Source organism: Gallinula chloropus, assembly GCF_964237585.1.
Source record: "Gallinula chloropus genome assembly, chromosome: 31".
In the NCBI taxonomy this organism is placed as follows: Eukaryota; Metazoa; Chordata; class Aves; order Gruiformes; family Rallidae; genus Gallinula; species Gallinula chloropus.
In genome coordinates, this window is record NC_140116.1 from 925,103 (window position 1) to 940,237 (window position 15,135).

A 15,135-nucleotide genomic window follows, 5' to 3' on the forward strand; every position below is an offset into this window, starting at 1 on the left:
GCGCCCCGTCGTGCCGCCACGGCTTGGGGGAGCCCGGCAGGAGCCGTTCCCGGCTCCTCTGCCGGCTGGAGCCGCCGCCATGGGGTCCCTACAGCCGGCACCAGGGCACCCATCACCAACGCGCGTGGGCATCGCCCATGCACCCACCCCCCCCTTCCCTCCGCCGCACCCCTGGGGCTCGTCCCCCTGCTCGCAGCTCTGCTGAGTCGGGCTGGGGCCATGGGCAGCTCTGCCCGCTCGCCCGGCCCTGCCGCCTCCGTGCCGGCGCTCACAGGCACCCCGGGACTCGAAGCTCTTCCCGCTCCTTGGGCTCTTTGCTTTTCTCCGTGGCTTCTGACCCCCTCAGACTCTCCCCACGGGGTCTGACCCCTCTGGGACCCTTCCCACACCCTGCAGGGAGCAGGCAGGCACAGAGCGGGTCCTATTGACCCTCCATCCATCCCGCATCCATCCCGCATCCATCCCACCCATCCCACATCCACCCCACCCATCCCACCCATCCCACATCCATCCCACCCATCCCACCCATCCCACATCCATCCCACCCATCCCACCCATCCCACATCCATCCCACCCATCCCCAGCCTGGCACCGGTGCCAGGCCAAGGCTACACGGTGCCACCAGCCACACAAGCCCCACGGTCCCAGCAGGTCCAGGCAGCTCCCAGGTCACAACCCCACCCCAGAGCAGGGCCCAGGAGCTGGGACACAGAACCCCAGCTCCCGGTTCCTGGGAAGACCCGTGGCCGACGTGGCAGCACCGCCGCGGCCCGCCCGGTGCAGCCGGCGCTACCGGGGCCGTTCCCGTCGCCTGTTGGGACCCGGGAGTGACCTAACGGGGAGGCCAAGGGGATAGGACGGGCCCTGCGGCGGCGGCGCGGCCCGGGAGGGACCCGCTCGGCCGGGCTGCGGGGCCCCGAACGCCACCGCGGGGGAGAGAACCGGGCGGGGACCCGAACGGGACCCGGGGGGGGGTCCCGGGACTACAACTCCCATCATGCCCCGCGCCGAGGCGTTACCCCCCCGCCCCGTGACGTGCGCGGGCTCTATGGCGACGCGGTGACGTCACGGGCGGGGGTGAGAGGTCACGGCGGCGGCGCCGGTGAGAGGGCAGCGGAGCCGCGTCCCGGCCCCGGTCATGGCGGCCCCGCGGCTCCGCGGCGCCCTCCAGCTCGGGGCCCGGCAGCGGCTGCGGGGCGCGGCGGCCCCGCCGGGCAGGTGAGGCCCCGGGACGGGGGGGAGGGGAGCGGACCGGCCCGGCCCGGCCCGGCCCGGCGCGGCCCCGGGCGGCGGCAGCGGGGGCGGGGCCGGGGCGGAGCGGGGCCGGGGCCCGGGGCCCGGCGGGTTGGAGGTCACCCGGGGCACCGGCGGGGCCGTCCCGGGGTGAAGAGGGACGAGCGGCCCCTGCTCCTGCCCCACCGTGCTCAGCGGGATGGGGCGGCCCGGGGAGGGTGGTGGGCGCGGGGGGCACCGGCAAAGGGGCCCCCCCAAGCCCCGGACACGGCCCCGCGGGGCCTGCAGGGGGCCTGACCTTGGGTACGGGCCGGGGGGGCCGTGTCCGGGGGCCGGGGGACCGTGTCCCGGGTCGGGGGAGCCCTGTCCGGGACTGGGGGGCCGTGTCCGGGGCTGGGGGGGCCGTGTCCGGGGCTGGGGGGCCGTGTCCGGGGCTGGGGGGGCCGTGTCTGGGGCCGGGGGGCCGTGTCCGGGGCCGGGGGGGCCGTGTCCGGGGCTGGGGGGGCTGGGGCTGGGGGGCTGCGGTGGCAGCATCCCGCTTTGCTCAGGCGAACGGGAGATCTCAGTCGTCCCCCCCGCCCCGTCCCCGTGTCCCCGCCAGCGCTGACCTCTGCGCCCGCCCACCCCGGCTCTTGGCAGCTCCCGGCCGGCACCGGGCACCCGGGGACACGGGGACACACCGGCCCCGGTGTGAGCGCGGGAGGGGCTGGTGGCTGCGGGGTCCCGGCGACCCCCCCCGGCTCCGCCAGCCCGGCTGTCCCGGGTGCTCGGGGGGTTCCAAGCTCCCCGGGTGACGGCTGCTGCCGCGGGCACGTCCCGGGGCTCCGGGGAGAAGCGGCACCTGGAGCTCTTTGTCCCCCCCGGGTCCTGGAGGAGAAGTGGTGTGACCTGCACGGGGCACAGCTAAAAATACCCGGTGCTGCCCGGGAGCGACGGGACCCGGTGAGCTCGGCCCCGCGGTGCCGCCACCGCCGCCGGAACCGGCTGTCACCACCCCAGCGCCTGGCAGGAACCAGCTGAAGGAGGCAACAGAGCCCCCCACCCCCTCCATTCTGGGGCTGGGGGATGTCCCAGCCGGGACCCCGCTGGGCTCGGCCTCCCCAGCGTCGTCCCTTCCCGCTACCGGCAGCACCGGAGGGATGAGGCGCGGAGCAGGGAGCGGGTCTGGCCTGGGCAGGGCTCCGTGGTGCCGCCAGAGCCTGGCGTGGGGCTGGGGAGGGGCAGCAGAGGGGAGTGGGCACTTGTCCCCGCGCTGCCCGTTGGGATTAGGTGTCCCCAGGTCAGGTTTCCCCGGCCTTGCGTAACCGCGGCGCTGGCAGCGGCCCTGGCGAGCGCTCAGCTTTCCCGGCCACTCCCTGCCAGGCCAGAGAGCCAGGGCTGGCCATGGGCAGGGTGCTGAGCCCCCTGGGACCCCCATGGGGCTGATTCCCATCTGGGAGGGATGTGAGTGGGTCTGGAGGGCCTGCGGGGTGCTGTGGTTACCCCGCTCAGCCCTGGTGCCATCGCGGTGCCGCCGCTACCACCCATCTCCCCCCAGGAGCTGGGGCCAGCCATGGGCAGGGTGCTGAGCCCCCCGGGACCCCCATGGGGCTGATGCCTATCTGGGATGGACACGGGTGGGTCTGGGGGGCCGGTGGGGTGCTGTGGTTACTCCACTCAGCCCTGGTGCCATCGTGGTGCCGCCGCTACCACCCATCTCCTCCCAGGAGCTGGGGCCAGCCATGGGCAGGGTGCTGAGCCCCCCGGGACCCCCATGGGGCTGATTCCCATCTGGGAGGGATGTGACTGTGTCTGGAGGGTCAGTGGGGTGCTGTGGCTGCCCCGCTCAGCCCCGGTGCCGCCCGTCTCGCCCCCCCAGGCACGCGGCGCTGTGCGGCCTCCGGCTCAGCCGGCTCGGCCGGCCGGGAACCACCTCAGAGTGGGAGCCCCGGGTCCAGCCCAGCCGGTCCTTCCTCAACCTCACCAACAAGAGGAAGGAGTACTCGGAGCGCCGCATCATCGGGTAGGTGCCGCGGGTGCCCCGCTGCCCGGGCGACAACGGGCAGCCAGGGGGGCTGTTTCCCCACCCCCTACCCCCTCCATCTGCCCGCCTGTCTGTCTGTCTGTCCCTCCATCCCCCTCTCCAGGTACTCCATGCAGGAGATGTACGACGTGGTGTCCAACGTGGAGGACTACAAGAGCTTCGTGCCCTGGTGCAAGAAGTCGGTGGTGGTGTCGAAGCGCGCGGGGCACCTGAAGGCGCAGCTGGAGGTGGGCTTCCCGCCCGTGCTGGAGCGCTACACCTCCATCGTCACGCTGGTGCGGCCCCACCTGGTCAAGGTGAGCAGGGGCTGGGGGGGACAGCCCCACTCAGGGACCCTCCCCCCCACCCCAACCCAACCCACTGCTGCTGCCCCCTCCCCAGGCCGTCTGCACCGACGGGCGGCTCTTCAACCACCTGGAGACCAACTGGCGCTTCAGCCCCGGCATCCCCGGCTACCCCCGCACCAGCACCGTGGATTTCTCGGTGAGACCCCCGGCCCTGGGGGTGGGGGGTGGGGGTGGAGAGGAGCCAGGATGGCTACCAGCACCCTCTCTTCCCTCCTCAGATCTCCTTCGAGTTCCGCTCCCTCCTCCACTCCCAACTGGCCACCGTCTTCTTCGACGAGGTGGTCAAGCAGATGGTGGCGGCGTTCGAGCGCCGGGCGGCCAAGACCTTCGGGCCCGAGACCCGCATCCCGCAGGAGCTCATGTTCCACGAGGTTCACCAGACGTGAGCCCGGCCCTGCCCGCCCACCACAGACTCTGCCCGGGGCTGGGGGGCTGCCTGCCCCCCCCCTGCCCTTGCCCCCTCCCCGGTATTTATTTGAGTGCTGCCTCAGTTTCCCTCCCGGCCCTGGGGAGCCAGAGGTGCTGCTGCTGTGAGTGGGGGGGGCTTCCTGTGAGCCCCCCCAGCGCTGGGCTCCCCGGGGCTGTAGCTGGTTTGGGTTTTTAAGGTTTATTTTAAGATTTTGTGCTTTTTTTCCCCCCCCTCTTTGTTTCCCCTTTTTTTAACTCCTGGGTGAAGCCGGAGGGTCCCGGCCGCGGGGCAGCGGGAGGAAAGTGGGGGGGGGGGCTGCTGGGGGGTGTGAGGATGGGCTGGGGGAGCCCAGATGGAGCCTGTTAGGAATGTGAGAGGGGGGAAGAGCTCCCCCACCCCCACCTCCCCAGGGGGGACACACACCATGGGAGCCCCCCCAGACCCCCCGTGGAGCCACCGCGACGTCGCACAGTTTGCACATGTCACACGCACAGGGAGGGGAGGGGGCTGGCGCTGCCCCCCCCCCGCCTCCCCAGCCCCCCCCTCCTTTTCCCCACCACCCCCTGGCAGCCCCAGCACCGCAGGGACCAGGACGGCCCCAGCTGCCCCCCCCACATCCCTCCAGTTCCTTCCCTGCAGCAGGGAACAGGGTTGGGGGGTGGGAGGGGGGGGTCCAGCTCCCCCAGACCCAACTGCCTGCCCTGGGCAGGGGGGGGCACAGGGGCTCAGTGCCCCCCCAGTACCAAGGACCCCCTGGCCTCGCTGCCCCAGGAAGGGCTTGTACAGGCCAATAAAGAGCATTTGCCAAGGTGAGCAGCCTCCTCATCCTCATTGGGGCGCAGGGAGCTGGGGTGGGGGGGTCCCCACACACTGAGACACCCCCCACCCCGACCCCCACCCTGCCCAGGGCCACAACGATGGGGTGGGGACACCAACCCCGGGCCCCCCCTTAAATCCTCCAGGAAGGAAGCAGAGCTCAGGGGGTGGGGTGGGGGTGCTGCCCCCCCCCCCAAACCCCCCCTGCCCCCCGGGGGGGGCTCTGCCTTTGTTAATAAAAACATTTATTTTGCATTTTGTCGTTGTTTGTACAGAAACTGCCCCAACCCTGCGAGGGGCCGGGGCTGCTGGGGGGCAGGGGGCGGCCGGCTCCGGCTGCCGGGGGGCATCGGACACAGGGGGCTTGGGGGGGGTCACACAAACACGGGGGGGCAGGGGGGGCTGGGGAGGAGTGTATCGAGTCCCTGCGTGGGGCTGGGGGGGGCCAAGACATTCGTTGTTCAGCTGCTGCCCCCATGGGGGGGGCTTGGACACGGGTCTGGACTGAACCCCTGGGGGGCTGGGGGATGAGGGGGGGGGATGTGGGGGTGTCCCTACAGCCTCACCAGTGCCCCCCCCCCACCCCTCAGCGCAGCAGCAGTGGAGCTGGGGGGGCTCCCAGTGTGCGTGGTGCTGCTGGGGGAGGGGGGCATGGGAGCCCCCCCACTCCACCTTGCCAGGGAGGGGGCTGGGGGGGAGGGGGGCGGGGTGTGTGGGGTGGTGGGAGAGGGGCCACGGCTGCCTCTGCCCCCTCCCCAGGCAGCAGGGAGGGGAGAGAGGAGCAGCAGGGGCTGGGAGGCGGGGGGGTTGGGGGGGGGGGCTCCCCTCACACCACAGCCCCACGGCCGGTGCCTGGGGGAGGGGGGGTTCAGTGCCGGGTGTGTCCGCAGAGGGGGGGCCCCTTCCCCGTCCCTTCTTCACCCGGATTTGTACCCCACGAGCTGCATGAGGCCGCTGGTGCTCATGGACTTGGGGCGCTCCAGGGGGAAGCCCAGCGCCCGGCTCCAGATGAGCTGCGACAGCACCCCCAGCGCCCGCGACACCCCGAACAGCACCGTGTAGTAGTTCATCTCCTTCATCCCATAGTACTGCAGGAGAAGGGGGGGGGCAGAGGGGTGTTAGAGCAGCCAGGAGCCCCCCACCCACACACACCCACCCCCACAGCCCCTAGGGAGAGGTCCTGGGGCTGGATTTTGGGGGGGGGTCCCGTGCTCACCTGCAGCAGCACCCCGCTGTGGGCGTCCACGTTGGGCCAGGGGTTCTTGGCTTTGCCCTGCTCCAGCAGCACGTTGGGGACGATCTTGTAGAGCTGAGCCACCAGCTTGAACATGGGGTCCTGGGGCAGGTGCTTGAGGGCGAATTCCCGCTGGCAGGTGTAGCGAGGGTCCGTCTTCCGCAGCACCGCGTGCCCGTAGCCCGGCACCACCTGCCCGGAGCAGGGGAGAGGGGTGGGGGTGATGATCAGAGCCCCGCAGCGGCTCCAGCCCCCCAGCACTGGGCTGTCCTCCACCCCCCAACCCCACTCACCCTGCCTGAGTTGAGCGTGTTCCAGATGAAATCCCGCAGCTTCTCATCCGACACCTCCTGGCCCAGCTCCTTCTGCAGGTTGGTCAGCCAGAGCAGCACCTCCTGCCAGGGGAAGGGAGGGGGTGAGAACAGCAGGGCATGGACACACGGAGGGAGGGAGATGGAGGGAGGGAGATGGAGGGAGGGAGGGAGATGGAGGGAGGGAGGGAGATGGAGGGAGGGAGAGAGATGGAAGGGAGGGAGGGAGAGATGGAAGGGAGGGAGGGAGAGATGGAAGGGAGGGAGGGAGAGATGGAAGGGAGGGAGGGAGAGATGGAAGGGATGCAGGGAGGGAGAGATGGAAGGGATGCAGGGAGGGAGAGATGGAAGGGATGCAGGGAGGGAGAGATGGAAGGGATGCAGGGAGGGAGAGATGGAAGGGATGCAGGGAGGGAGAGATGGAAGGGATGCAGGGAGGGAGAGATGGAAGGGATGCAGGGAGGGAGAGATGGAAGGGATGCAGGGAGGGAGAGATGGAAGGGATGCAGGGAGGGAGAGATGGAAGGGATGCAGGGAGGGAGAGATGGAAGGGATGCAGGGAGGGAGAGATGGAAGGGATGCAGGGAGGGAGAGATGGAAGGGATGCAGGGAGGGAGAGATGGAAGGGATGCAGGGACAGACAGACAGACAGACAGACACACTGAGGCACCCACCTGGTTGGCAAGGCCGTGCAGGGGCCCGGCCAGCCCGTTCATGGCAGCGGCGAAGGCGAGGTACGGGTCGGAGAGGGCGCTGCCGACGAGGTGGCTGGTGTGGGCGCTGACGTTCCCCCCTTCGTGGTCACTGTGGGGGGTGAGGGGCCACGTCAGGTCTCCCCCACCCCCACCCAGGGTCCCCCACAGTCACACCCCAGCCCTGTGAGGTTCCCAACCCGGCCCTGCCCCGGGGCTGCCGGTTGCCCCATGCCGGTGACGCCCCTGGAGCAGCCCAGACACGTCCCAGGAGCCGGGGGTTGGGAGCAGGACCGAGCCCCCACCCGCCCCAGCTGCCGCCCCCGGACCTGTGGATGGTGAGGTAGAGCCGCATCAGCTCGATGAACTGGGGGTCGGTGTAGCCCAGCATGTTGGTGAAGTTGTGGGACCAGTCCAGGTTGGGGTCGATGGCGCCGATGCTGCTGCCCTCGCGGTACAGGTTGCGGTAGATCTTCGCGGCGACGCAAGGCAACTTGGCGATCAGGTCCATGGCGTCCTCGTACACAAACTGGGATGGAGGAGGGGATGGGGAGTGGGTAAGACAGGGCTGGCTGCCCTCCCCAGGGGTCCCCCACACCCAAACCTGCTCCCCAGGCTGCCTGCCGTGTGTCCCACCCCCCAGCCGCCGGCCCCTCGCACCTCCCAGTACTTGACGCGGTGGATGCCCTCGGCGTAGGCGCGGGCGAACTTGCTCTCGCTGTTGAGCGCCGTGATGGCAGCGCTCAGCTGGGACATGGGGTGCAGGTTGGTGGGGAAGTTGTCCAGCATGGTCACCACGTGGGACGGCAGCGCGGCGCGGCGAGCCCACTCACGGGACAGCCAGCTCACCTGCGGGGAGAGGGACGGGGAGGGGGACACACACACAAGGGGGGCTGAGCCACGGGGCAGGGAGCCACCAGCCCCCCCACCACCACCTCCATCCCCCCCCGTGTGCTACCTGCTCCTGGGTGGGCACCTCTCCTGTCACCAGCAGCCAGAAGAGCCCCTCGGGCAGCGGCTCCTCTCCCCCGGCGGCTTTGGGCAGCAGCTTCTGGCACTCGGGGATGCTGTACCCGCGGAAGCGGATGCCCTAAAGACCCCGGCACAACCGTCAACCGCGGCGGCACCCACACGGGGTGGGTGCCTGAGCGGGGCGGGATCGGGCCCTACCTCATCAGGATCCAGCACCGAGGTCTCATATATCAGCCCCTTCATGCCCCTCATGCCCCCGTACACCTGGAGAAGGGCAGGACGTGGTTACCGGTGGTCGTGGCGCGGGGGTGGGGGGTGGGACGTGGTGTCCCCCACTCACCATGTCCACAGTGATCTGCCCGATGGCCGTGTTGCCGTGCTGCTGCCTGAAGCTCTTGATTTTCGCCTGCTCCTTGGGGATCATGCTGGCCAGGACGTCCTTCAGGTTCTGGGAAGAGGGGAGGGGGCCCCGTAAACCCTGGCACCTGCACCGGGGGCTGAGCAGCGGCCCTGGAGAGGCTGGGGGGGGGGAACAGCGGCGGGGGCTGCGCTTACCGTGGCGGTGCTGGCGTGACGGGCAGCGAAGAGGACGCAGGGTGCGTTCTGGGGAGGAACAGACACGGGGACTCGGTGTGACCGGGGCAGAACGGCACCGCGCGTGTCCCGGCTGCCCCGGTTCAGGGGGTTGTGCTCACTCACACGGCATCCCCAAGCACCCCCGGGGTGTCCCCAGCACCCCCGGGGTGTCCCCAGCGCTCCCAGGGTGTCCCCAGCGCTCCCAGGGTGTCCCCAGCACCCCCTGGCACACGGCACAGCTCCCACGCCAGGACCCGCCCCGTGACTCCGGTGAGATCCCATCTGCCAAGGACGCCGGGTGACCGCAGCGGCTTCCCTCGCCCACACACTGGAGATCAGAGCCAGGTTCAGCCGGGTGGCACAGGGCCCCTGGGCGCCGCATCGGGCTCCTGCCCATCCATCCCCCAGGACTCGGGCTGAGCCCGGAGCCGAGCCCCGTGCCGCGGAACCGGGCGGCGAAGGCGGCTGCGCATCACTTCCTGCGCCGCCGAGCGCGGAAGCGGCCGCCGGCACGAGCCAACCGGTGCCACCGGCTGCCAGAGCCGTGCCAGGCCGGCACCGCTGCGGTTTCCCTGCACCGGGCCTTGGCTGGGGACACCCATCTTTGTTCCTCACCCGTGGGGACTCCGGATGGCGGGAACGCCCTGACGCAGCCGGGAAGCCCGGGCCTGGCAGCCCCCAGTGTCCCCGGGCATCCCCCCAGCACCCAACCCATGGCACTGGGGGTGTGTGTGTGTGGGGGGGGGGTACACAGGGGGTCTGCACCCACCACACCCGGCTGGGCAGCGACAAAGAGGGATGGGGAGTGTGGGGGTGGGGGGGGGTGGGATACACCTGACAGGGGCACCACCGTGGCCGGGAGGCTGCACCCAGAGCCGGTGGGTGCCCCCCGGGGCCCCCCCGGTGCGGAGCTGCGGCGGCGCAGAACGCGACTCGTCTGTTCCGCTGCTGGGGGGGGGGGGGGGGACGCGGGGAAAGGGGGGTGCGCAGCGCCGCAGCGAGCCCCCAGCCCCGCACCCAGCCGGCACGGAGACCCCCCCAGCCCCTCCCCACCCCCCCAGCCCCTTCCCACCCCCCCCAGCCGGGGGAACGGGGGACCCCGAGCGCGTCCCCCCCGCAACAGGCAGCGCCCGGGGAGGGAAAATGCCGGCGGGAACAATGGAGGCGGCGGCGGGAAGCCCAAGGTCAAGGCGGCGGCTGCTGCCGGCCCCGCCGCACCCCGGTTCCTCCCCGTTCCACCGGGCACCGGGCGCGGCTCGTCCCGGCTGGGCCGCGGCTGTCACGGAGCCGCCGCCGCCTCAAGGTCACACGTGTTGGGGGTGACACCGGCCGCCGGGACGCAGCGGCCCCGGGACCCCCCCCCGCCCCCTCCGCTCCGGTTTGGGGGGGGTACACGAGCCCCCCGCACCCCCGGTACCGGCCCCGTTATCCTCCCCGCGGGCAGCACCGGCGGAGGAGCGGGGAGGGAGAGGAGGGCGGCGGCGGGTTGGGGGGGGGGGGGGGGGGGGATGGGATGGCCGCGGGGACAGCGGCTCCCCCCGGGCGAGCGGGGCCAAGTGGGGCACCACAACACGCCGGGCTGGGCCCCGGCTCCCAAAATAACGCCCGGTCGATACCGACGCCGCAGCGGCCGTTACGAAACGCCGGGGCCGCGGCCAAGGCAAACGAAGGGGGGGTTCGGGGCTCGGAGGAAACGGGGGGGGGGGGGGGGGGGCGCCCCGAGGCCGTCCCAGCCCTGCAGCGGGGCTCGGTGTTCCCCAGGCAACCCCGGTGTGTCCCCCCCCACCCCCAGCACAGCCCCTCCGGGGTGGGTGGGGGGGTGGGGGGGGCGCAGCAGGGCAGGGACCCCCTGATGGGAGTCTGCGGCGGAGCCGCACCCCCCCCCATCCCCTCCCCTCTCTCCCTCCTGGGGCACCGGCCGTGCACGGAGCACCCCCCCCCCTCCCCCGGTCTCTCAACGGGGCTGCGGGCCCGGCTGGGCCGCCCCCTCCCCGCTTCCCCGGGGCAGCGGCGGGGGCGCTCGGGACGGGGAGGGGGAGGCGGCGGCGCCGGTGCCCGCGCCCACCACGTGCTGCCGCTGCGGCCCCGAGCCCCCCGCCCCGGGCGCCCCCCGCCCCGGCCCGCGCGGCCCCTTTAAGGCATCACCCCCCCCCCCCTTCGCCCCCCTCCCCTCGCGTCGCCCCTTTAAGAACCGGATCCCCCGCGGCGTCGCCCCTTTAAGGCGCGGCAGGGCCGGGCCGGGCGCCCTCACCTTGGGCCCGCGGAGGCGAGCGGCCGCTCGGCTACCGGCGGCGAGGAGCGTCATGGCGGGGCCGGGCCGGGAGCGGGGCCGGGAGCGGGGCCGGGAGCGGGGCCGGGAGCGGGGCCGGAGCGAGCGGCGGCGGCGGCGGCCGGGGGGTCCTGAGCGCGGCGGGTGGGGCGGGGCGCGGCGCCTCGCGTGTTATTAGCATAGCCACGCCCCTCGCCACGCCCCATCGGGGCAGAACCGTTCTCCATTGGCGGCGCCATGCGCGGCGGGGCGTGGCCATGCAAATGAGGCGGCGCTGGCTTGGGGTGGGGTGCGGGGGGGAAAGGCGAGGACCCGGGCGATAGGTGTCCTCCGCGTTCGCCTGATCGTGGCCCGGGGGTGGGGTGAGGCGGAGCCCCGCCCCCCTGCCGTGACGTCACCCGCCGCGGCGCGTGACGTCACGACACCCCCACCCCCCTCCGGGCACGACCCCGCCTCGGTGGGGCTGGGCTGTAGCGCGGGGCTCCCCCGGTGACATCACCCGGCGCTGAGCCACGTGCTGTGAGGTCATCGGGGCGCGGTGACGTCATCAGCCCCACGGGGGATGGAGGCCGCCCTCTGACATCGCCCTGGCGCTGCGGTGACGTCAGGGGGGCGGGGGCAGAGCAGCGGGTGCCCGTCCCCGCTGACCCCAGGCCATTGCCCCCACGGCCCCGGGCGCGCGGGCCGGGGGGTGACACGGCGGCGACACGGGGCCGCGGGCTGATTGGCAGCACCGGGGTGGACACCGGGCACGGGGCAGCCAGAATCACAGGACACGTGGGGTGACCCATGGGGTGAGGACTGGGCGCCACGTGGGGTGACACGGGAACCCCCCTTTCCCCGCGCACACGGGAGCCAAACCTGCCCTGGGCTGGGCCCGCGGCACCGCCACCGCGACGCCCCTTTATTGGCTGCAGCAGCAACGGGGGGGCCCAAACCGGCCCAGCCCCGGTGTGTCCCCGGCAGAGGAACGTCCCCGGGTGGCAGCCAGCCCGCCGGAACGTCCCGGCAGCGGCGAGGACGCGGCCCCGGCTGCCCCATCGGTGTCCCAACGCCGCCGGCCCCGCGGCTGCAGCGGCCGGGCAGTGAATAAATAGGATGAGAGCACCAAACTGAGCCAGGCGGCGCCGGCCCCGGAGCCACCGTCTCGGCCCCGACGCGCCGGCCCGTCGCGGCGCTGGGGACGAGGTGAACCGAGAGGTAGGGGAGAGCTGGACGGAGCCCGGCGCCGTCCTGGTCCCGGCAGCTCCGGTCGGCACCGTCCCGCTGCCCGTGTCACAGCTCGTCGTGAGGGATGTGGAGCGCGTGGTCACACAGATCTGCGGTGACAAGGACACGGCGCAGCCCTCAGGACACGGCGGAGCCAGCGGGATGGAGCTGTGGGCTCACACCAGCCCAGGGCAGGCACAGGGGGGGGAGCAGCGGGTGCCCAGCCAGCAGGCTGAGCCCTGGGAGCCACCAGCAGCACCCTGCTGAGCCCCTCCCTGGGGAAGGAGCCTTTCCCCTGCCCCCTGTGCCAGGTAGAGCGGTGACCCGCCCTGGTAGCGAGCGCGGGCCACGTTCCTTAGCAGGGAAGCACAAAGGTCGTGGTGTGCCCTGACCCTGGTGTTTGTGAGCTGGAAATAGCCCTGTGGGAAGGGAGATGCCGTTGGCTGCGCCAGGAGCCCTGCGCCGCAGCGGCCAATGGAGCTGGTGTGGCAGCTGGGCTGGCTCGGGCCCAGCAGCCAAAAAAAGGCACAGGGAGCACTGGGGGCGCGTCCTGGGGTCTGGCTGACAGGGAGGGGCTGCTCCGTGGCACCCAGGGGTTTGGGATTTCAAGGTGGGCTTGAGGTATCTGCATCCTCCCTGCTCCGGGCTGGCAGCTCCTCCAGGCTCTGAGAAGCTCCAGGCTCCCCAGGGTGGCAGGGGAGACCCCTCCCCAGGGTGGCAGCAGAGACCCCTCCCCAGGGTGGCAGCGGAGACCCTTCCCCAGGGTGGCAGCGGAGACCCCTCCCCAGGGCGGCAGCGGAGACCCCTCCCCAGGGCGGCAGGGGAGACCCTTCCCCAGGGCGGCAGCGGAGACCCCTCCCCAGGGTGGCAGGGGAGACCCTTCCCCAGGGCGGCAGCGGAGACCCTTCCCCAGGGTGGCAGGGGAGACCCCTCCCCAGGGTGGCAGGGGAGACCCCTCCCCAGGGTGGCAGCGGAGACCCCTCCCCAGGGTGGCAGGGGAGACCCCTCCCCAGGGTGGCAGCAGAGACCCCTCCCCAGGGCAGCAGCAGAGACCCCTCCCCAGGGCGGCAGCAGAGACCCCTCCCCAGGGCAGCAGCAGAGACCCCTCCCCAGGGCGGCAGCAGAGACCCTTCCCCAGGGTGGCAGCAGAGACCCCTCCCCAGGGCAGCAGCAGAGACCCCTCCCCAGGCCCGTCCTGCCCCGCTCACCTGTCCGCTTGCTGCAGAGCCGGTCCTTGACGTTGTCGGCCTCGTGCGAGAGGAATTCGATGAGCTCGTCCTCGTACTCCTCAGCGATGCTCTCACACTGCAACAGGAGCCACCCTCGTGTCTGACAGCACCCAGGGGAGCACCCACCCCCCCACACCCCCCCACACCCCCCCACCCACACCCCCCCACCCACCCCCCGCACCCCAGCCTGGGAGCAGCCTGTTCCCCACCAGCCCCAGGAAGGGCCAGGGGAAGGTTGGTGGGAACAACTCATCCCTGGAAGAGCAGCTGCTGCCCCAGGCAGCCAGCACCCACCCCCCAACCCCCACGCCGGGCCCCTGAGAGCCCCCAGGACGATCCAGCTCCCGCACCCACCGCGAACTTCAGGCTGGAAGTCACATCTCCATCGATTTTGACCCCGGAAAGGTCCATCTTGGTCCCGTCGTGGGAGACGAGCCGCACGTAGCTCTTCCTGTGCGTGGAGGGATCCACTTTCTCCCCATACTCCTTCATCCTCTCGCAGACGCGCTCCAGCAGGTCGGTCAGGTGTGTCTCTGAGCGGGCGTAGGGCACCTGCAGCACGGGCAGGAGGGAGACCGGGCAGGTCAGGCCTCGGGCTCTGACGGGGGAACGGCCACGCCGGGCCGGTGCCTCTGCCCCGGGAGCACCGGGAGCCGCCTCACCTCCACCACCGACTGGCTGCCGTCGGGGTTGATCCGGAAGGATCCCATCTGGATGGTTTTCCTGGGGTCGACCTGGGCGATCTCCCACTCCAGCTCATCCACCAGCGCCCGGCAGGCTGCGGGGACACGGAGATACCGGCTCTGCCTGGCCCCACGCCGGCCCCCGGCACCGGCAGACCCCCGGCTGCCCAAACGCGGGGGACGGAGGGGCCGCGAGGCGTCCCACAGCCCCTCTGTCCGTCTGTCTGTCCGTCCCCCCGCGGGGATCCCCCACACCCGCCCGGCCGGCCCCGCAGCGGGTCCCCCGGCCCGTCCCACCTCCGCAGTGCAGGTCCTGGCTCCGGCGGGCGCAGGCCGCGGGCAGCAGCGCGGCCAAGGCCACGGCGAGGCCGAGCGCGGGCAGGACGAGGCCCCTCATCCTCACGGCTCCGTGCGGGGCGACCTGCGGGCACGGGCAGCTCCAGGACCGGGACCCCGGCCCCGACCCCCCCAACCCCCCCCGGCTTCCCCCATCCTCGGCGGGACCACGTCCAGGCCCCCGGGACCCCCTGTCCGCACCCCCCCCCTCGACCCCATCCCCTCCGTAGCCCCGCTGCCTGCGTGGCCTCGCCCGCGGCCTCTCCCGCCCCGAGCCCCACCGAGCCCCATCCTCCGCCGGGCCCGTCCGCGCCCCGGGGCGCCGCAGGGACCCCCCGTACCGGGCTGAGCCCAGACCCCGGCGGAAACCCCTCCCCGCCCGGCCCGCAGCCCCTGCCCGGAGCCCCGCGCCCGGCGGCCCCGGCCGAGCCCCCCACACGCACCGCGCCGCTCCCCCGTCCCGTCCCGTCCCGTCCCGTCCCGCTCAATCGCCCCGACCGGCCGCTCCGGGGCTGCCCGCGGCGCCGCCTGTCGCGCCGCTCCCCGCCCTTTGAGCAGCCGCGGGAAAACCACCCCTCTGAGGCGGCGGCGGACGAACCGATCGCGGCGACGGAACCGCTCCGGCCGGCCGAGGAGCCTCCGTGTCCCGCGGCGGGGCCGTCCCGTGAGCAGGCATTGCCGGGGGCAGCCCGCCGAGAGCGCCAAGGGCCCCGACGCTGCCAGGGCCCGGTCCGCGTGGCGCTCGGCCCCTTAAGGGGCGGGGCCTGAGGTGACCCCGCCCCGGTACCGGGCCTGG

General features: G+C 72.7%; 3 protein-coding genes across 5 annotated transcripts; 1 reads left to right on the forward strand and 2 right to left on the reverse strand.

The window, feature by feature from the left end:
* Positions 1-1,087: 1,087 nt before the first annotated feature.
* Positions 1,088-5,083, forward strand: COQ10A (coenzyme Q10A). 2 transcript variants are annotated; one of them, XM_084277366.1, is made up of 5 exons: positions 1,088-1,218; positions 3,092-3,235; positions 3,360-3,552; positions 3,638-3,739; positions 3,822-5,083. In XM_084277366.1, exons 1-5 carry the CDS (start codon positions 1,139-1,141, stop codon positions 3,987-3,989), a joined length of 687 nt encoding a protein of 228 aa, XP_084133492.1. In that variant the 5' UTR covers positions 1,088-1,138; the 3' UTR covers positions 3,990-5,083. The 2 variants fall into 2 exon arrangements, with proteins under 2 accessions (XP_084133492.1, XP_084133491.1); XM_084277365.1 differs by lacking the exon at positions 1,088-1,218 and adding an exon at positions 1,416-1,536.
* On the reverse strand, positions 5,057-11,014 carry CS (citrate synthase). Its single transcript, XM_084277344.1, has 11 exons — positions 10,865-11,014; positions 8,593-8,640; positions 8,378-8,485; positions 8,236-8,301; positions 8,024-8,155; positions 7,726-7,914; positions 7,395-7,594; positions 7,048-7,177; positions 6,356-6,457; positions 6,045-6,254; positions 5,057-5,916 (listed from the first exon to the last, which is right to left on the reverse strand). The coding sequence occupies exons 1-11, from the start codon at positions 10,916-10,918 to the stop codon at positions 5,746-5,748; spliced, it is 1,410 nt and encodes a 469-aa protein (XP_084133470.1). The 5' UTR covers positions 10,919-11,014; the 3' UTR covers positions 5,057-5,745.
* Positions 11,015-11,639: 625 nt separating this feature from the next.
* On the reverse strand, positions 11,640-15,060 carry CNPY2 (canopy FGF signaling regulator 2). 2 transcript variants are annotated; one of them, XM_084277367.1, is made up of 6 exons: positions 14,938-15,060; positions 14,301-14,424; positions 13,983-14,098; positions 13,675-13,872; positions 13,300-13,396; positions 11,640-12,201 (listed from the first exon to the last, which is right to left on the reverse strand). In XM_084277367.1, exons 1-6 carry the CDS (start codon positions 15,013-15,015, stop codon positions 12,158-12,160), a joined length of 657 nt encoding a protein of 218 aa, XP_084133493.1. In that variant the 5' UTR covers positions 15,016-15,060; the 3' UTR covers positions 11,640-12,157. The 2 variants fall into 2 exon arrangements, with proteins under 2 accessions (XP_084133493.1, XP_084133494.1); XM_084277368.1 differs by lacking the exon at positions 14,938-15,060 and adding an exon at positions 14,783-14,811.
* Positions 15,061-15,135: the final 75 nt, after the last annotated feature.